Below are 23523 nucleotides of genomic sequence, written 5' to 3' on the forward strand. Positions count from 1 at the left end.
CCTCCCTTCCAGTTCTTATTTTTTTTCTCACGAGTCTAACACTGTGTAGCCTTCTTCATGTTCTTTGTTGACCTTTTTTGTCGACTGTCCCGTATTTCATTTTGTGAAATCTGGTCACCAACTCAGAAGTCATACGAAAAGTGAGATTTGTACGAACGCATGGTTCGTACAACCTTTGTGACCGAAGCTTTACCAAAACCTAGAAAAATGACATTCGTAACTGACATTTTTAATATAAATTAATTGAGTCTCGAGTGGTGTAGGAGTTACAATTAGGGTATTAATAAGACTCTAGGGAACTGGTTTTTTTTCATATTCTGGTAAATTTTGAATCTGATATTTGCTAATATAAAATAAAGAAATGATAGTTTTGATGGTGCATAAAAACACGATTTGACATCAGCTTTAATATTGATGGGAAATATTCATTAGAGAGAAGAAAATAGGAGAATAGAGGAATAAAGAGAAGAAAAAAGAGTTGGAGTGAGAGAGAAAGGGAGAAATACAAAAAAGAGGAGGAAGTGTGTAACAATTAAAAAAGATATAACTGAGGAATCTTCATTTTTTGAATTTTTTTTACTTTCCTTCCCAACCATTTTGAAGTAGAATTAAAATACGTTACGAATTATTCACGAAACACTCACACGAGAGGTCAGATATTTTTTTATAATTTCTTTGATTTATTACGAATGATAACATTATTCACATTTTGTACAATATAATACACAAATTCACACTCATGTGCTTCTCTGTAATATTAAACACTAGTTGCGGAAGTACAGAAATTCTCTTTAACTTGTAATAAAACGGGTAGATGCACATGATACATTAAGAGCCTCTTAAAATGTAAGAAACTATACATTTGTTCATATAAGGTAAATTACTAATCGTAATTGTAGTAAAAGTCTTGATGTTACTTTCTTAACTTTCTATTTTCTTAAATAAAATATAATAAATTTGAATATTCAAACGGATACTATTCACATTTGCATAAATCTTTAAACGTACATTCTTGCAAATCTTATGAACTCATTATTTCAGATATTCAGGAAAATGAATGTAAGCATTTTCACAAACAAAAGGGACAACTGCCTCGTATAAAATATTTTTAAAGATGTTTACGATGAAATAAGGAACATGATAGAACATTCATTTTTTTGTGCATACTCTGGGCTATGCCTAAGTAAATATATATAATCTTATAACCATGCTTTCGAATAATACTATATTCAGATTTAGAAATGAACAAACACAATCATAAGCGCAAAAAATAATTAATTTATTCCCTTCTGAACAAAAAATTAATAACTATTCAAAGCCGGTTTTATGTTCATTCATGAAATGTGAGGTGCTTATAAAAAGAAGAATTTGTTGATTTTCTTTTCTATTGTTACCAAGACAACAATCGACAACCGGCAAAAGTCAACATCTAAAAGAGATGACACAGTTCTTTAAATTATTCTTTTCCATAGCAGCGTACGTGTTAAGACATCAAGTAGGGATCAATACTACTAAATCCCGTACATTGAATTCCTAAAAGACCATTATGACCACTATGCCAGTCCCGTGTCTTTACACGGACTATGGGACTTACAATTTTGTAAGAATTACATGAAGCAGAAAACTGTATTACAAAAAAGTCACATTCTCATTTCAACTTTAGTTTAAACCCATTAAAAATAGCGATCACAAATAGATGCATACGGAAAATAAAAGTTGAAACCATGATATTTAGGAAAACCATGAAAGCCTTGGACCCATAAATGATATATTGGAAATATTCTGAAAATTTTTAAGGAAAAGTAAACTATGCTCTACACTCTGGAAGGTAAAATGTCACTCACATTTGATACATTTATTAACTGAATTGGATAAATTTGCGTCTGTAATTGTTTTTAACAGAAATAGGGCGCAATATTATGATGTGGACCATTTTCATCTTTTTCTAAACCCAAAGTTTTGTTTACCAATTTCAAGAGAACAAAAAATGTCCAAAAATTAATTATTTTGACTTTTGGCATTACTATGTAGCATAAATGAGGTCATGTGCGCCTCTTTGTGGAGTGGGGGTTGAAAACGTGTGATGCTTTGATTCACATAATAGATAGGAAAAGAATTGCATTCATCTGTTGATTGTCTGGCAGGGCGTTTCTCACCATGTTCGCGCTTAGAAACTATTGTAATAAGCGCTATATTACCACGTTACTCAAAATTTAAATAAAATTTATCTTTATTTTTAGTCAAACAAACGAAACAGAATCCAAACTGACCAATGATATGCTATTGGAATTATTATTTGGTAGGTCTAGAGTCGTATACAATTTGAATGTGTGTTGTGTGAGGGCGTGAAAAGATGAAAAGGGAAGATAGAAAATTTGGTGTTGACGTATTTTTTAAAACTTGAATATTGGATCTTTGAATCATGCACATTTATCTACGTTTTTGTTATACAAAATCAAGAATGTAGTTTGCATTCACAAAATATGACAATAAGCTAGCAAATTCAAGCCAACGTTATTATATTAAAAATGAATAGTATGAGTACATTGAATATTTCATATTGAAAATGAATTGTTTTGGTTACATTTGAGCTAAACCTAATAATAAAAGACGCTATAGGAATGATTGCACATTTCAATTGATGAGGCAGGTATTCTAAAAAAAAATGTTTTAAAATTTGGAATTGAAATGGGAATCTATTTTTGAGTGTTAACCTCTACCCCAAATAAAATGACCCAAACTTTCAACTGTTATCCAGTAAAGCTGTATTCCAATTACTTTAGTACCACTCAAGGAAAAACAACCGTCCTCTTATGACTTTTTCAGGTGGTTGAAAAATAAAGCAAAGGGAAAGAAATAGAAAAAAGCAAGAGAGTTTGGAAAAGAGATTTTTAAAGTTTTATTCCACTGATAAAAAAGTCACCTTTACTTCAATCTGTCTCTCTCCCATTAAATGCACCCTGGCACCGTTCGTGATCGGAATGATCATTTTTTTTAACAAGTAGGCAGGATCCCATTTACTTAATATTTTGAAGTTAACACGAAATATAGCCTCGAGCATTTTTCAACCTTTTCCATAAGGAGAATTATAAAGTTCACTTGGTGTCGAATAAATCTGCAAAATTTCAAAATCATTCAACTGTGAGGCGGAGTTAAATTTCCAAAGGCTTGCTAAAAGGCAGTTGCGATCATTTTTTTTTCACATGAACCTGAAATATGATTGTATTCAAACGTATTATTTCTTTCTTTTCTATAAAAATAAACATATGAGGTTTAAAGAACAATCACAATTATATTGTATATAAGCAATAGAGGTATAAAATCATTTTACATCTGGACAATGCGCCATAAATATAGATATTCATTAACGAATGTTAAACATTTAATTATTATCAGAATGTATGCAACCATTTAATTCCTAGGTTATCCGATATTTATGAAAGTCAGGAGTTACATGGATTTATCACCTTGAAATTGAATTTTAAGTGTTGTCCCTTTAATGAATGGTTGTAGCTTTAATAAATAAAAACTCTTTCAAGCACAATCAATAATAAATAGTTTCAAAGTATTGCTTGAAACAGACAAGAAATTTATTGAAAATGGAGACTTGAACATCACCATCGCTGCTCACTAAGGAATAATTACCTATGATTTTAATTAGGTTGGCGAAAGGTGTGAATGTAAGAGAATATACAAGAAATATAAAAACAAAACTTTTCCAATTACTTTGACGAAATACATTAAAGTTCCTTCTTAAGAGAACAATGCATAATGCACGCATTCGTCAATGAAGTTAGCCAGTAATTCATTTATTCGACTAGCTTTAGTGTTTTTTCTTTAAAAATATAATGTATATATAAATCTTGTTCGAATATCTCTCGCAATTTTCCACATCAAAATGTTCACATTTATCTACAATTTTAGTTAACATGTTAATCTTATTGCCATACACATCAATGGATAATGATGCATTATAAATCGGAGTGTATATAATCGAAAAAGCTAACTCATGGTTTTACTATACATGTATAATGAACAAAAATTCGTTATATTCTTGGAGATATCAGGCGACAATACCGCCTTGAATAATGATTTACGATACCATGTACACTGTTCAGAAAACACACAAGAACAGTATCAAAACGACCGTTATGATCATGATTGCATAAGGGACGACTGAATACTTAGTAATTAACTACAAGTTTCTTTTAAAAATGAACATAACAAGAGTGGTGAAGATGCAAATATTAAATAGGCGACGACGGAACTCAGAACATACTTCGCCCCTCTCTCCCCCACATCCACACACCTACACAGATCATTTCTGTGTCGTCGACAATTTGAAGACTATCCATTTCATTCACTTTTCGTATTTATACCTCTTACTTTTCTAATTTTTGCAATTCTGCTATCTCCTGCATGCTCATTCATTCACAAATACTCTCCTCCACTACACACACATCCACACGTCTACAACATCATTCTCTCTTGCTCAAAACTGTTGATCCACATAATTCAGTCTAATACTCTTATACCTCTCATATTTGTCTCAGTTTTCTACCTCCTGCAAGCCTATCTTCTCCCAATAACTCCCTCTCTCCTACGACCATTCACACAACTACTAAGTTACAAACATCATCACCCTCTTGCTCATAACTAGGGAGCTTTCGCAACAATTACACAGACTCTTTATAGAACGTAGATAATCTGTTGCCAATTGCCCTTCATGACCAATGGAGTCTTTATCGATCGTCGGTAAATCGAAACACCAGTATCGTCCGTGACTCTGGACAAACGACATATTTGCGATTTTTAGTCAGCTCTGAAGCGTCGGACGAAACTGCTCTTCCGTTGCAAAGACCCTCGACAAAAACTTCATAATTACGGGACTTGTTTTTTCAATGCATTTTGCTGCTTTGAAGGATTTATTCCGTGAAGCTGAGCAAAAACTCAGTTTTGTTTAATCTAATTGAACAGTATAACTGCCACACCACGCTTTATCCATTCTTCCAAACACCCGTCTGTCCCTTCTCGTCTGCTCGCTTCAGCATGGAGGTATAGAACACATATGATCCAAAACAAGCTCTCGTTCATTCGCCAACACACACACGCGCCCGCACACACACACCCACACACATCCCTTCAACCCACCTTAACAGGCTCACACACACCCTACGTCACACATCGACACTTCTGCACACACCACCCATTCTTGCTAAAGATTTTTTTGTTTTCACAAAATTAAATGTCCAGTGCCATACCTTTCGCGCTTTGCTTGTTTATCATACTTTATGTTTGCACCCTTTTAAAGGTCAAGTTCACCCCAGACAAATGTTGATTTGGATAAGTAGAGAAAAATCAAACTAGCATAATTGAAAATTTCATCAAAATCGGATTCTAAAGTTTCGCTTATTTTTCCCAAAACAGTTATAGTCACAACTCAGTGACATACAAATGAGACAGTCGATGATGTCCCGCACTCACTGTTTCTTTGATATTTTATTTTTTTGTGGCAGATTTGATAATAAGGGCCAACTTGACTGAATCATGAAAAGCATTGAAATAATGCTAATTCCACATGTTCGTCATCAGTCTCCTCGTTTGCATACCGACCAGGATGTGCATATAAAATGTTAAAATGTCATAGTTTTCTTAATTTACATCCGATTTTGATGAATTTTTAATGTTATGCTTGTTGGATTTTTTCTCTTCTCATTCAAAGAAATCTTTTTGGGGGTTAGACTTGTCCTTTAAATTTTTTCTCTTTCGCTCCCATATACACCCACACACCTTCACACATCACTTTTCTTCTCCCTCTACACACCTCTCTTTGTGACCACCCATCACATCAGTACCCACGCTCATACTTTTACAAATAAAGGCACGCACACACATCAGCACACCCACAACACGCACCCTGAAAGAACACACAGCTATAAATGTACTTAAACAATCACACCCTCTCTCGTCCTCTTTGATTCTTTCTTGACGTAAATGTACCCATGCACGCACATTCTCAGCATCACCCTCTTTGTTACACACCCACACCCTCACCCACAAAGCAGTATGCACCCGTACTAACACATAACGGTATCAAATTAAGACCCCCACCCATGCACACCCATAGCTTCACCTTTCACCCTCTCTTTCACACTAACACACACACACACACGCGCGCGCTCGCGGACCCCTGCATCGCCTCCTCATTCTTTCTGGCACAATGATAGTGAGTCTTGTGACAAGACTCTCACTATCATCACCATTCACCACTCCTTTCCCATCTTTCAGACGAGCTTTCCCCCTCTATATTTCTGCTGTTATTCGGTTGCTTATATCCAGTAAAACAGCACACATCCAAGCTACGAGCCGTAGCAATAATCTAATAATCATTGAAGCATGAAACTAAAAACAATGAATCAAGCACTATAGCTGCCTTGCGTTTCACTGGACGGGACTCGCAACACAATCAATGCACATTCTACTTTAACAACAGCTGCATACAATATTTCATTACTAGAAATTTTCCATTCCTATATCATCAATATCATTTCCTAAGAGGGCAATCAATTTTTATGAGTCAGTCATGTGACGAGAATGTTTTTAAATCTGTGCAAATACGGGATGCATAGCGGTGACACAGGATGTTATTGGGTGGCTGACTATTAAGCTTTACCACCCCATGATTTTGAAACTTGTAACTTCAGGCCAACCCCACTATTTCAGGTCCCTTTTATTTGTGAGGTCAGCAATATGTAATGTTAGATGTTCTTTATGAAAAATTAAAATGTTAGTACAAAACATTGTCTCCTTTTCGCTCATGATGCATAACGAAACTCACTCTGACACGATAGAGCGAGTTCGCTTGTAAACTCGAGTAATGCCAGATATTACATTACGAACACACACCGCATCGGATACTGTTTTATCAACAGAAGTAATCTCGCGCGTCAGAATGATCTTTACCATGTAACTCGTTTTTAATACTTCCAGTTAAAGATATGATTCTTCTCTGCCAATCACAAATTCTGCTCCAAATACCATGATCACCTCTACCAACATGCTGAGCGCATGCAGAGAATGATAAAAATGTGTGTAGTTGTGACATCAAACACAGACCCTCGGTCATGTCGGTCCGTTGAGTTTTATCCGTCTTGGAAAGCTTGCAACAACGGAACTGTGAAGTATATTGCAATCGCAGCGATACAATGTTCCACGAGATGGCTACAGCAGATGTACTTATCCCCTTGTCGCTTGTCGCATTACATCCCGATGTTGTTTTTTACTTAACGTCTGGACTAGTGGTTCTGAGCTGAGACCCATTTAACGGTTGACTCTTAACGATTTCTCAATGATGACATAACTCTTTCTTTACTTACAAATTAAGATGCCCCAAACTCTGCTTTTCATTCATTTTCAAAATGTCTCGATACTTCCTCTAGGAACACATAATTGTAGTGTACATAGTCCATAACCGCAGTCACAAACACACGGAATTGGGAGTTTTGAATTTTTCCACAAAGGAGAAGGTAAAAGTCATTTCTCTTTCACCAAATTGTCTTCAAATCCAATCTCCTTTAGTCGAAGCGCTATTAGTCCTGCCGTTGTTGACTGTATAAGTCACCTCGGCCACTCCGTTGGAAGCACAACTGAGCTCGTGCTCGTTCGAGTCTATCAGCATTTGTTCTGTGGCTCGGGCCGCTTCGGCCATAGCGGTGAGCTTGCGGGTCAGGTGAGGGTTGCCAACTACCATGTTCCTTGTTTTCAGGAGTTCCAGCTGCGTATATAGTCTCTTGAGTTCTTCCTACAAGTCAGGTGTGTTGATAGAATGGAGTTGGAGAGAGGAAGAAGGAAAGGGGAAAGTAAAAGAAACATTTAAATGCGTAATGAGATAACAACCCCCCCCCTCAAAAAAATACTTAAGATTATGTAAGAGCGTAGATACTCAAGATTGTAAATCCATGCTTCATAATTTACTCCAATCTATCAACGCTTGTTGGAGAATGAAAATGAAAATCCATATTTATTGTTTAAAATAAACATAAAATGAAATACTCCGAAATTTGCTTTGCCCGCAGCAGCCGCTGTGCAATGCCAGATCGACGAGGCTCTATCCCTTTAATAGTTAAACTTGATAATAAAAATGATAATACTAATAATGATGATAATAATGATAATAATACAAAAAAATCATCATAAAGCACACAATAAACAGGTATACTCTATATGCGCTTTACAATAGAGAACAATACATATCATAAAAAGGAATGTATGCCTACATATACAGTTTTACTATTACACACATATTGATATATACACAGATATGAAATCTGTATAATTCAAATATATATATGCTCCTTATTAATAACCGAATCTTTTAGGGCTTGCAATCGGAATTGAGTCAATTGTATGTTCGAACTAAAAGGGTATGCAATCGTACGATAGATATTGCATTTTTAAAAAATTATTTGCCTTCCATTTTGTTCTGCAGTTGACCGCTAGAATAATCGTAAATTTGGTCAGCATAGATCAAATCTGATATGTTTATGTTTTATGTTTCGATAATATTGTTTTGATCAAGCAACGATTTGTTATAGTGACCATGATTCAAAGAAGAACGCAATGTAACCTGAAAGTATTCCTAGAGATCAAGTCTGATAACTTTATTTTACCCATTAATCTTAATTAAATGGCGAATTCATATCGCATTTAGTCACTACTACATGTATATACGAAGATGTGACCTTTTTGAAGCACACTTCTAGAGTTCCTGAAATATCGTTGAAAAAACTTGATTAAGGAGGAGAAAAAGCGAATCCATGATTGGATTGCTTTAGAAAAAGCTCTTTTGAAATAAGTGTTTATTCTCATCAGTTCCCTTACGGGCTTTCTTCAAAATAGAAAAGAAATAAACTCGTTTATAAACGGATATCAAAGAATAAAATGTCTTAGAATGTACCCAAGAGCACGAGATTAGAATAAGGTAAATCCCGGTGGCGAATGACTTGTTATCGTTGGAGATGACTGTCCCAGTTTTTACGTATCGAATACCTGGCTGATAGAATTACCCATGTTTGCCAAAGTCGGTGGGATGTGGGCCAAAAGTCCCTTGCGAATCGTTGCAAAGTACAAAGGTTTTCTTTTCCTCGTTTTATGTCAAAGCCCTTCTCAGAAGCCCATTAAAGAGTAAATTGAAGATGGAGGCAGGAAATAGCGACGGTGTGGATACCTATTTTCTTTTGGATACATTGTCATTCAATCTCAATCAGAATGTGGATCAACAACTAGGTAAAAGATTTAAAATATCCAGAGCTTTTCGTGATAACATTCATCCGTCATCCATATTCGAAATGTTATTATTGTTGGAAAATAGATGAATGCAATGGATTTGAATATTTTTCAAAATAGTCTGTCTTTGTGGAAAATATAAATAACAGATGCAAATCTTTTTCTTCCTTTTTGTGAAATAGTGACACAGTGCTTGCTAATCAAAACCAAGTATCGAAATATTGGTGATCATGATAGAAATGATAACCTACGTTAGCTGCATGAAGTAGATATTTTGCATATTTTTTAAAATAAATGTGCTTTTTATGTATCTATATTGTTTACTACAGAATCAAAGCACATTAACACTTAATGACTTAAGTCTAACTTAATTCTGTAAAAATGTAATCTTCAGTATTGATACTCACTTGAATATCTACTTGGTTGAGCGGTTTTTCTTCATGCTTCACCATGAGGCCTTGTGACGAGAGTGAGTTAGTTGCATCCCACGTCCTCTGTCTAAGACCAGTAGTGCCAGTTTTCATACGGCTATCCGTCTTATCCCCTTTGCCGTGTAATACAAGATAGCACTAGACAAATAAGAAGACAAAATGTATGAATATACAATAGAACATAACAATAAACCCATATAGTTTCGTTGAGCAAAATGTGAAAAACTCTGAAATACAAACAAGATACAGTGAACCTTATTTCAAACAAAATCCGATCCAGAACACAGAGTTTAGTGATATGCTAAATGAAATGGCCAATCAAAAACCATTGTGTGATACACTAGTGTGTGTCTCATTCCCCCTGCATTGATTTCAATCACCTTGGAGACATTGATTTCAATCACCTTGGAGACATTGATTTCAATCACCTTGGAGACAAGTTAATGAGTCATTTGACCTTGAAATGTTTTCTGTCTTTGGTCTAGTAAAACATGCCAATGTGATGTATTTTAGTAATTCTTATTCATGAGAGGTATGCGTAGGAATCATTTCCAAGAATATTATTGGGCACTACTAGAAAATGCAAAAAAAAAGGAATCAAAAAGTACACATCTACATGTACATACCTCTTTATAAAAAAATAAAAAGTTCCTTAACACTAAACAGGTTGAGATAGATTTGATTCTTTTTCTTGATCAGCAGAACACCTCCTTGGAGAAATAATATACATGCGTCATTCGTACGTGAGGTTCTCTCAGTAAAGAGACTGTGATCACATTCGAGATGTGAATTTGACATCATGCACTATATCACTGGAGAAGGGCTCGCATTTATTCATTATTTCCTGTTTTGAATTAATTTTCATCATACTCCACGCATACACCATAGGGGCGATTAGAGTTCTCAATACCTCCCAGCTTATAGTCAAAGGGGGATGATAATTATTATTTCCAGGTATTCATTATCTTTAAAATTCATATCATTTCAATAGTGGAATAGTCCTCAAGGGTGGCCAAAGCATTAATGTTGATGTCATAACATATTGACAATAGACACTTCTTTCCGCACCGGATACAGAAAGGCATCTTATATTATTATTTAAATATTACAAAGGTTAGGTTCTAATGGTATATTGACATAAAACATTATTATCAACATATTCAATAAGATAATATAAGAAGTTCCATTTTCTTTGAAAAAAATATTAGTCGAAGCTCCAGGGCTTCCCGTGGAGGAGGGGGTGGGAAATATCCACAAGGCCAGTACTATTGTTTTTCCTTGTAATATCTTCGTTCTTTCTTAAATTGAAAGGTTAAAGTTTACTCCCCACATACAATAATGTACTGCATTTATCATAATGTATCAATAATTAGGTTGTTTGGGGATATGTGCAAGGTTAATTGTGATAGATATACTTTGAATAATAACGGGGGGGGGTGGGTAATGGCGAAGCAGCAAACAAATGGACTGACACTATCAACTGTAAATCAAATGCTCTGGATTTTACAGACACATAGACAAACATATCCTCCAAACACTCTCTCAATCTCTCTCTCCCTCCCTCACACACACACATACACACACAAACACAATCTGAGCCCCCAGCGCACATCATGTACACCTGATGTACACTTAACCAAGTAAACTTATATCACATTTAAGCTTTACTGAAATAACCACCACAAAAAACGGCGGGACAACCAATAATTGGACCTCAAGGATGGTCAACGTATTCTTGACCATTAATCAGGAAAGGTTCAAAGGTGATATGCTTAACCTGTTTATCTATAAGAAGCATCCACTTCATTCCAGACGCGAATCATATCCGCAAGCTATCATGACCGCGATTAAATTCTCCTTCAGGGGAATCTCCAAAGAACCTATTATGATTTGTCAGAAGTCCGATTCTGATAGTATTTACCTCTATTGAGCCTCCTCTGGGGACACCCAAGTTCCAAACGATGACAAATATGATGATTGAGGAGATGGATGATGGTGAGTGATATTATGAAAAGGGTCAAGAAGGAAGAACAAGATGGGATTGACCCATTTGGACACCCGATACCGGGTAATATTTCAAAAACCAGCCTGGAGGGGGTATTTCTCGCATGACAATCACCTGACAATTGTGAATATCTGGTCTGACCACTTAAGAGGGTGTCAATTTTCTCGCCATTACGCGATGGTTCCTATTTGCTTCGCGTCAAGTATTGTCATCGTCTGCCGGAAGGGATTGGGTTATAACTTCATTGGATGGTGTCAAATTCGTCATTTATAAACATACTTCAGTATAAAGTTGGATGAATTACGATGAACACTATATCTTCTCTCTTTGCAAGATCGGCATACAATAGTGTCCGCTCTCAAAAGTGCAATATACCTGTGATACCTTGCAATCGCGACGGGGACTGATCCTATATACAACACAGAAAATCTATTGAACATGCCCGTCATAAATCACAGTGAACAGCTGAGAGTTCTTTGTCGAAAATTTTTGAACCGGCGCAGCTGATCGTCGTAAGACTCTGAACTTACAAAAAAGAAAAAGAAAATAAGCTCTTTGTCCTGGGTCCACGACGAAACTGTTGCTTTGCTTCAACGATTTTTGTTTACTAAGACCGCTTAATCATGAATGGCTTTAGACAAAAGATTTTGTAGGATCTGCCACGCTTGCAGAAACTGCCTATTTCACAGGAACGAAACAGTCAGAAGATGTAGTCTTTTATTACATTGGTCGAGCTGGAAGAAAAGCGATCTAATGCACAATATATGAAAAACTGCTATCTACGTGAGATATGAACATTGCAGAATGCGTCGTGTCCTCCACATATATTATCGTCTTATGGCTTTGTATCAAGAAGATCACACAAAAATATTACCGTCCAGACTTCAAACGATATTGGGCTTTCAACCACTCCACAAAAATGCGTAGACCACCACATCTTCCATGTCTTTTCTCTACTGCTAAAGACCTTCTATAGTGGAGTCTAATAGTACAGCATTCTATAGTGAATAATAATACATTTATAGAGCGCTTTACATTAGTTAGAAGAATCATTGAATTATAATCGTTAATTTCATTCGAGTACGTATGGGCAATGAGAAGAAAGTTATTCTTCTGCATGATGTAGAATTACAAAAGAATTGACATTATCTCCAGCATGAAGCATCTACTGTTCTCTAAAAACACTAAAAAGAAGACATGGAAATTCCAAATTGGGTGCGGCACAGACTTTTCAATTAAACCATAAGATTGATTAAGTAAGGAATACTATATCTTTAAGGTCTATTACGTACTGTGTCTTCAGAACAAAATTCTACGGTCTAAATAATAAATATTTAGAACATTTATGACGCATGTATTCACAAAGGTTTACTTACATGTACATGGGTCAATATATTAAACAAGGGGCAACCCATAGACAGATAAGACAGATGTCGAATTCATACGCAGCTTAGAAAATCAAACTAATAAAAATGTCTATGAAAAACTGATATATATTTTACATGGATATTTACAATTAGAATTAAAATTAGAATCTGGACATTATTGACAGTGCTGGGAACATGTTAGTTGAATATGACGATTTAAGTTATTGCTTTCATATTTGTTTCAAGCTTTTGTATAGGCAATTTTAAACCTTGCATAACTTGATCTTATACAGACATTAAATGCCTGCATCTTCTGAAATACTCAACGATTTTTTTGCGATAGTAGATTAGTCCTGCTTTTGAAATAACTCTTCGATTTACGAGGTTTCTTAATAAAACCACTACGATTCTGGGCAACAATACTCTGAAAGTTCAATGTTGTTTCTTATTCCTTCTTGAAGATTATATTTATGATTTACATTTGGAAAGCCCTGTAATAAACATCAATTGAAATTTAAAAGAGAATCCATCAGTTACAACTCTCCTGAGATAATTCATAAAACAATTCACAGGTCTACACACGACCCAAGTACACCGACATACATCCTATTCTCTAGGTTTGTCTTTCCCAGAACAACAATTGAGGTTCAATTCAACAGTTCGATTCAACGACAAAGGTTGTTTCACGAAATGGGAATGGGTTTTTATTTTTTCAATTACCATCCGCCTTAAGCTATTTAAAAGAAAGAAAAATAGATTAGAAACGGAAATCTCATGAGATTATCTTTTAATAATTAAAAAATAGTTTTACAAGATTCGTGTGCTGTTTGTTCTCTTTGTTTTTATTCTCCTCGAATAAATGCAAACAATTGTTTTTCAAAGTTTTTCTTTGTCAATACCATGGAGTAATGATTACACGAGCTGCTGTCACTGGCTCTTTTTTCCACATTTAAAAAGCATACCTTAAATAGAAGAAATCACGGACCCCTTTGAGTAATCAAAAGACAGAGAAAGAGCAAATCTATTCTCCCTTCAATCGGTTGACTGCAGGGCATCGGTATTTACTTATCAGTAATTCCACAGAAACTCCCTGATCAATTCACACAAGAGCTGCAGCATCCTCGTCTTCCCTCAGGCAAACCATCATTACATGACAACCTTAAAAGATTTACATAATCTACCCTGGGAAAAAGAATGGGAATAATTTTACACGACTTTTGTCGTGTAAAATTTGTTGCTATTTCCGAATGTTGACATCGTGTTGACATCGTGTTGACATCGCCCTTGTTTGCAGCAGGGGATTGGTTGCACGGCTTCCCTCCTAGCTTTTATAAAATATAGGGTACGCATTGATCAATAGTTAAATAATACTGCATTACTAAGAATTACCGTAAACTTTCGTCTCATAGAGGGTAGGAGGAGGAGGGGGGGGGGGAGTACCATACGCCCTAGAAACAGTTTACTTTCATCGTTTAACAAAATGACGGCGGGGGCGTCATCGGATTTCGTTTTGTGTTTGTTATGGGGAAGATTTTACCTTATAATCCACACTAGATACTGTTGCTGCTTGTTTATTTGCCAAAGGAAACAGAATCAGCCACATCGCGACGTCGTCAAATTAAGAAACGGAGCCAAAGTCATCGTGACGTGAAAAATACATGAAGGTCATCCCAGGAGGGGGCCATAGGTGTTTATTCAACGTTTGAGATGTTATGATTAGTCAATGAGATTGTCTCTGTATCTCTTGTTATCATCTTGCTCGTCGACATCACGGTCATGGGGATGATCATAAGTGTAAACAGCGACGGAGCATCCAAATTAACGAACCGCTTTTCTTGACTTTGTGGGTGATATCTGATGATCGTAAACCTCGCCATTAGCTAATCTCTGTGATGAGAGAGATGTTTCGAATTACGTCCCACTTGGTTTTGATGTTTACTGGGTGAAACCTGAAGGGAATCAATGTCATGTAATGAATATCTCAAGAGATCACTTTGAAAGTGTGTAAGGAAGATTGGCCGTTCTTCCCTAATCAGCGATGACCATCGATATTGTATTAATCGGTGAGATCACTATGAGAGGTGACGACTAACCTTTGGAGATAGGATTTGATGAATTCGGACATCGAACAGTGGGAATACAACTTATTTTCTATGTTGTGTTTGCCTTTCACAGTACCACAAGGGACATAACAACTCATGCTAAAATTCATTTTCACAATACAAGGGGAAAGACCCATGTTTCTAGAAATATCAGGATATCCCCCCCCACCCCCCCCCAAAAAAAATCGAAATTTGACGATATCGAACATGGGCGTCAGCGCAGAGGATATTTCTTTAGGAGACATCTATTGTTGCGTCCCCCAGTACGACGCCCATGATGTCGATAGATTGATGACATTTGGGATGATACAACAATGATTTGATTAGTTTGAATATTTCGAGAAATCCCAAACATATTTGAAAAATGTTTTTTTTTATTCGGACAGATTGGCCGGAAGGGGAATATTGTAAAGTCATTGTAGTACAAAATATTTAACGAAATATGATTACAGAAGTACTCAAATTATATACGCAAAGTGAATTTAATTTGTAAGTAAAACATCCACAAAACATGATAAACCACAGCACCATTGAGATACCAATGGGTGCGGAAAAATATATTTCAAACATTACATTTTATTATGCTTTGTTCAATGATGGGACAAGAGTATTACACTTCAGCGCCCTCAATTGAATCAGCTGATATTATACTTTTAGTCTTTTTTAAAAATAGATTTTTCCTTATTTTCTTGCTGCTTCATTGAGTGATTTTTTTACATTTTTTTTTTATAACAAGACTATCATTCTTTATCCCCTTATTTGTTAATTCATTTGGGGTCTGCTAGACTATTCATACATTTATACCTCAGTCACATTTCAGTGCAATAAGGTTTGTGATGTACTTTTGATGTGTTTTGGGGCCGTTTTGGACCGGTTACCGGCAGGGTAATCGAACCAAGATACGTGGGAGTTCAATTTTCGAGAAGACTCTACCCATCCTTGACACATCGTTTAAATGTCGTCGATGTCCCGTCGTGAATCGACTGTTGTCCCCACAGCATTGGAGGTCAAGTCCTTCACAGCAGATATCGGCCGATTAACGACCGATATCTGTCCGGACATTAGTTACTAACCGATCGATGTCCGACAGGTATGCATCGATGTATGATGTATTGGCCGGACATCGGTCGGTGATTACAGATGCATCAGGGGCTCTTTATAAACAGCGTCATTTCGCATTTACAACTTTCAGCGCGTTTGTACAAAATAGCAGAAGATGCAAAAGGGAAAGTACACCGACCGACAAACGCCCAGACATCGTACGATGTCCGGAGGATACATGTACCTTACTAATAATCGTATGCTGTCCGGTTCATTATTCGGCTATCGCAAGAGCACCGTAGGATTAATCTGGTATGAGTATCAGATGTCCAGTCGATGTCCAGCCGATAATTACTGCCTCCTTGGCTTCCCAAAGTTTCGGGTGAATGGACGGCCTCCGAACGATGGCTTTTGTATCTGCGACGAGTTACGGATTATTTGGCCGACACGGACGCTGTAAAAAAAAAAAAATCGCTTACCGCAACGGCTATCCCCTATTACCCTGATGTTTTGCCATGCACCGGCCGGCGAATGTGACTTAGCAATAATTCATTCATTTTTTGTTTATCTTTTGTTACTTTTTAAAAACTATTTTTAGTTTTATTCTTATAATTAATTGTCATTAATTCACTTTTTTGGGGCGCAGAGAAACGCAAAAATAATGTGGACAACCCATATTTACTATTTACCTACCCGTATGAATATGCATTCCAATGGAAAAAAATCCTTGCCAAGACTATATAAATATACTTTCAATCTGATACAGGAAATTGTATAAGATCACAGAATCGTCATTATCCCAAAGAACATTACACTTTCCTTTCATCATCGGATATTATTTGTTATAAATTCAAAAGAAGGTGGAAAATATTGATTTTTGAGAGTTTCCTCACCGCGTTTACCAACCAAGATTCAAATCTCCAGTTCTCCTTTCTCTAATCCTTCTAACTCTTGAACTATTTTATGTACTCTATCCCTATTAATATATTAACGATTCTATTTACACCCTCTCTCTATTAACCTCCTCTTTCTCTTTCCTTCTCTTTTCATTTAAAGTCAAACGATGGAGACGCCAAGCGGCGACTGTGTCAGCTCAGGGTGTCTTGTCCATTGCTCGGAGGGCGTTTAAACGAGTTCCCAGAGCGCCTGCAAACTCCTCTGACACCAACTTCCTTGAATGCGCCTCCCCAAGCCCACGGGCCTGTCAAACCCACTCAGTACTCCTCGTACCACCAACCCCATTTAGAATGTTTATTTGCCTTAAAGGAAGTTATCGCAGAGGATAACACTGTTGTCACTATCAATTTGACATCGTTTCGGAATTAGGTTTCAATACTCTGTAGGCTTGGTAAATGGTGCGTAATCGTTTTAATGCAAGTCGTTACCATTTCATCAAAGTACACGTGACTCCAGGCAGTTCGGTCTGTTTTCATAATTTCAATATCATAACTGTGTAGGCATTCATCATAACCTTGCTCAAGATGGATCAGCCGGGGACAGAAGTCTTGACCTGCATGAGCATCGTGATATGCAAGGGAATAGTTGAATGTACAGTAGTCATGGTATTTGTTACGTGTACACCTAAAGTTAGATATAACTGGACATTCTTGAGGGGAAAACTGAATCTCGGAGGGTTAATATATTAATAATTATATGATTTTAACTAGTCACAAGTTATGACGAATGTTTATTGAAATAAATATCCTTCGACGTTATGCTTCACATAGAATTGGTTTTCGCATGGCATTAAATATCATGAACCCATATTGGTTCTTTAATATCCTCCTACGATTTCAACAGCATGACACGTACGTGATGTAGGTATATTTGTTCGTTGTTATTTGCATAATGAAGTAGGAATGTCACAACCTTCAACTGAGGAGCTTTGCCTATTCTTCCAATCGTTCTTCACCCATTCCGTTTTACATTAACTTTCGTCCTTTTTTTTCTGATGGTGATTATCTCTAGCACATCTAATTGAGAGCAATTTCCTTAAGCTTTCTGTTTATTGCGCTCTGTTAAGTTACCTAATTTCTTCCATTTCACCGTCAATGGGATTGGAAATGCTGCTCCCTCGCTATCTATTATCTCTTCGTAACAAGCTCCTCTTTCTATACTTTTTGGCCTCCATCTTCATTTAGATTAGAATTCGTCTAATCCTCTCTACCTATGGCTCACCCTTCTTCCAGGTCTTCACCCCCTCCTCGACCTCGTTTCGTGTTTCCCCCACCTCCTTCGGGAAAGAGGGGGAGGGGATTGTGGCGATGGGTCTAATACTGACAGACGTTTGGAAATCGACTGACGATCCAGCATTGAGTGGCGGGAGGAAAAGTGGGACTAAAGCTTCCAGAGGTAATTAATTCAGGTCAAAAACCCCGAGAGCGATTTGAGATGCATTAAACACTGCCCTCCTTCTTCGCAAGCAACAACCACGCCCCTGCGGCAATTGATTACTACTTTGGCGTGAGGAGGGAATTGAAAAATATCAAGGGAACATCAAATGGATGTGAGATTCTCTGTGTCGAAACTCTCATGGAATCCGGCAGAAGAAAGTTACAAGAAAGTGCTGACGCCAGAGAAACTTTAACATGACATCTCCATCGCCATTCATGTACTTAACATTCGGTGGTAATATGTGCATGCTCATTAGCTTAGAAACGCATTTGAAAGATTCTTTGATGCGATCAAATCCTTTCTTAATAAGGACAAACCTTTTGGCCTAATCATGTCTCAATTGGTAAAATTCGTTAGCAGTCTTAAATGGAGGATTTTCTTAAACTCAACGGAAAAAAAGGAAATGTCAAATTATTACTTTTGACTTTCCGTCATTTCTCGGAAAGCATTTTCTTGTAATGTTGATTCAATTCACAGGTCGCATAATATGAATATGATCATAAGAACATATCCAGCGTTGCATACAGCGGCTGATGGGGAGAGATCTGCTAGAATGACTCAAACCACAACAGCAGAGACAGGAGTGATGGATCAATTGAGAGGCACACCAGAATCCTATTTTTGCATTATCCAAACATGACCGGTCTTAAAACAACACCATACTGTCGCCAATACGACTCGTCAAGAACGGATTCACCTACTTTCTCGGGGAATTCCACCGAATTTTACTTGATTTCGAAGCGTTTGGCGGCAGAAAATTAGCCACACAGTTCAACGGCATTCAAACTAGCATTACACATGCGAAAAACAGTCTGCTGTCTGCTCTTCATGTGGTTTTTCTACAAATGTCGCAAATGAACATGTGGAAGATCTGTAAACCCGTGACACATTGTTTTAACAGAACGACCATGGTGTTCAGGAATATTACTAAATGTTCGAATTAGAAAAACAGAGTCTGTGTATAGTGTAAAAGGTCCTTTGGGTTCTTAAAGAACATTGAGATGAATTGATTGAGTATGGGCAACACGATGCATTGTTATGTATAATTTTCAGACGCTTTTGAGACAGTAAATCACGATTTGGAAAATAATTGCTTTATATTCGAGTATTTGTATGATTGATGATAATCGTAATTTAAAACTCCAAAAATAATTTGAAAGGATTTTCATTCGGCTTATGTTATTTTTGTAATATCACAGACTCATTTTCATACCTTTTCCTCATATTCCTATTTAATTTGCTCGGATGTAAGTTTTCTACTTTTCTTCTATTGCTTTTTAAAAAGGCTTTAGAAATTTATTCATAGCTCTGAAGGAATCGTGAATTATCAATATCACTATTACAATTATTTGAAAATTACCATTATCGTTATTATTCCCCATGATATGCTCATGTGATTCAGAATCGGGAAACTTTGAATCAAAGCTGATTTCAATTCTACTGTTATCAAATACACAAAACTTGAAAAGAAAAGTTTTAAACTTTTATCCTACTTCAAACTTATCAACAAGACTTCTAAGAGGCAATAACTTATCCACTACAAGAAGCTAAAAGGGATTTCTTGCATGACATCTCATCCTATAAGAAATTCAGATGTATTATGAGACATGTTTTTTTTCGATCGATTCGAAAGACCGGAAGCCAAGAATATTTCGAAAGAGAAATGCGATCCTGCTTCCTGTATATCATTTCTTTGTATAACTATGGCGAAGACGCCTTGTTATTGCAGCAATTAAGACAGAACGAGGCAACAGTGCTTGAAATGGTATCAGAGGTGAGAAAAACTCCCTAAGCGGGTGAACGCAACAAAGGAATACATTGAATACATCTTACAATAGGGCAAATTCTGGGTTATACATAGACATACAAAATAACAAAGCAACAAGGCTTTAGAACCATGATGTGTGATGTCAGAGGGGATTTCCCCCCGAGACTACATAAGATAAAATTCACCATGATCCGCCATCATGAACGCAAGCGCTAGTTATGAATATGCATCTTTCCCTCACGGCATTGCTCTGCTTGAAACAGTACAAGGAAAGTCGCGATATATTAGCCAATAATCTCCAGGATCAATTATCAACACGATCTCTTGCCGAAAGGTGAAAAGTCGTCTGTGGTGTAAATTCATCAATGCCAGAGATTTGTGGTTGACGATTTTGACATGATCATCGTCTTTGGTTACTTTTGTCACTTTAAATGCAGTTATTCCGGATCAACAGGACGTGGCTAATGAAATTTTCCTTAAAAACTAGAGACTCTTTACATCCAATAAACAAATATTTAACCAAGATAAGTTTAACAATAACCATAATAGGAGAACGATTTCAGCTCTGGTCAAAGTTCTCAGATGTAGAAAGAATTAGCGAGCATTGGTAAGACTGGCTTCTGATTCTGCTTTTCCTATATATGCCACGACTTGCAAGAGATATTTGAAAGATTGTACTAAAACTATATCGTGCGTCCCACAAAAAAGGAAACCCATTTTCACAGATAACTTAAACAATAATCATTAAACATGTTGTTACTATGAATTTGATACTTATGGTTAAAGTGGAATCTCATCTTTAAATTGAGACCAACAGCTTTGCAAATCATTCACGCATGGCAGTTTACAAACAACAAATATGGAGGCATATCAGAAACAATTTGCGCAGGAACTCACGTCAGAATCTGAATCGACCCTGCTCTCAGGGATCAATGAGAGAAACTTAAAGAATACAAAGAAAATGCTGAGTCAATAGTCAAATAAGCACGGTTGTATCCCGAACCAATTCTGATTTTGACATTAAAATTTCAAACTTGTCTTGCTCACTAATGCGTGAAGTGCTTATCACATATGTACCAAAATGCAGAGGAATATTCAATGACATGATAACGTAGATGGAATATCATAATTGATTTTCCTTTGAAGAAATAAGATGTGGCAAATCCGGTTTCCTTTTTCTTGGACGCACTGTACATGTCACTTTTGCATTTTATTGTGTAAACAAAATCAACCTTGTTTTGTTTACAGATATGATGACTGTCATTTCCTCTTAAACACTGTTTAACGCCATTTACTTGTGTCCATTCCAATAATTCTTTATATCTTATATAGTAACAGGTAAATAGAGAAAAAACAGACCCTGAGTCGCAAGAAGTTCAAGATCGTTTCAGAATGACCCAAAGTAAAGATATGTCATATCAATCTTGAATGAGATCTACCACAGGATCTATGTGTGGACATTATTACGACTAGATAATACCTCAGAAACTGAAAAGGTAGCACGATTATTGTCTCCTCACGACGTAAGATTATCAAAATGCCACAACTCACATTCTAAGTCGATTACCTTGACCATGATGGTCACAATGCTTAAAGCTCTTGAAACTATTGATGTAGAGGTTTGTTTTGTTGAGGATTCATTGTACAACAATGTGGCAATCTGACAAGAAAGACCGTTTGCAATCATAAAGATGGACACCGCTCATTTTCTTAGCCATCCAATGCCACCATAACCATAACAGGTTCTAAACGTATAAAGCGTATATCGGAACCTATGTCGATGTCATATCGTCGAATACATTTATTTCTTGGATATAAGAGCGAATGGTATGATTTTGTGTGGTAAATTATGCCTGGAACATATATTCAAAAGACAGAAATGAGAAACTAACTTCATATATACGATATCAGACACTGCTTCAATGTGATATAAAAAAATCACCTCCATGAGAACCATATGTGACAGAAGAGTTTGTATCAGTAGGTTCTTATACCTCATATGACATCAGAAAACTACCCTTATATGGCATTAGAAAATCAACCTTATAAGACGAAGTCGACCATGTGACTTACCTTACTACCAAAAAGAAGAACTACGACTACAGTAGTTGTAAGCTGACTATAGAAGAACCAAATAAGATATAAGACATCTGGATTGGCCAAATCTTGTAGGAAGAATCTGAAAAAGTAGGTAAAATGAAATCAATTTATTGAATTGAATTGCTTACTGATCAGCCTCTAATCAACTATCTGACTATGGAGTACTCTAAATTACATCATCTTCCCTAAAAGTAAGTAAATATATCAGTTACAACAAAAGTGATCTGATATTCAATGACACATTAAAGCTGATATATCTAAAATGCTTATCTTAGTCTCCACGCCCTATTATTATTCATTATTGATAGTCTTCCAACATTCATTCAGTTGCCTTTACTACATCACATGGGAATGAAATTTGGAAGTCAGATATATTCAGCGATTGGATAAAGTTTCATCTCCACATGGGAAATTATGTTTCATTCGGGAGGATATCATCCGCGAAAGAAAAGAGGTGCAATTAATGTAGCTTTATCTGTCATTAATGATCCCTTGTAAAAGACTTAAAAACTGATCGGGAACCCGTTGTAGAAATAAAAAATCTGTTATGAATCCAAATGTAAAAATCAAATGCAAGTCATTAATGCACGCTTGTGATTTATCAATAATCAAATTTCGCTTGATTTGAAATTTGAGGTTACTTTATTATTTATTTTTATTTCATTCTTTTGTCTAAGTGCATGACTAGCTACCAAGAATAAGTATAACATTTAAAATTTATTTGGATTGGAATGCAGGATGAGAGAGCATTGTCGATTATATGCCTTGTTTACGGGCATAATATCGAACCCCGGACTTTCCATGACAAAGATGCGTCTTAGATCAATCGGCCACGGCACACCACAACCATTTTCCGACCAGTGTCAGAATGTCGATTCGTAAAAGCTATGTTTTTTTTATAATGGAAACCTGCGTGGCGCTCCCTGCTCTATACTACGATCTTTTGCTTGTACTTTGGTTCAAAATGTCCTACTGTTTGAATTGGGCTACGATATTTGATGCCTTGTAGGATAAATTATGAAATCGCTTA

General features: G+C 36.3%; 1 protein-coding gene across 1 annotated transcript in view; it reads right to left on the bottom strand.

Moving 5' to 3' along the window:
• Positions 1–5686: 5686 nt before the first annotated feature.
• LOC121407311 (probable G-protein coupled receptor CG31760) overlaps positions 5687–23523 on the bottom strand; it is a 111940-nt gene continuing 94103 nt past the window's right edge. The window contains exons 8-10 of the mRNA XM_041598304.1: positions 22467–22572; positions 9693–9854; positions 5687–7801 (exon numbers count right to left, since the gene is read on the bottom strand). Of these exons, the coding sequence (XP_041454238.1) occupies positions 7559–7801; positions 9693–9854; positions 22467–22572 (511 nt within the window). The 3' untranslated portion in view covers positions 5687–7558. The remainder of the gene's footprint in view (positions 7802–9692; positions 9855–22466; positions 22573–23523) is intronic.

This window comes from Lytechinus variegatus, chromosome 2 (assembly GCF_018143015.1).
Source record: "Lytechinus variegatus isolate NC3 chromosome 2, Lvar_3.0, whole genome shotgun sequence".
In the NCBI taxonomy this organism is placed as follows: Eukaryota; Metazoa; Echinodermata; class Echinoidea; order Temnopleuroida; family Toxopneustidae; genus Lytechinus; species Lytechinus variegatus.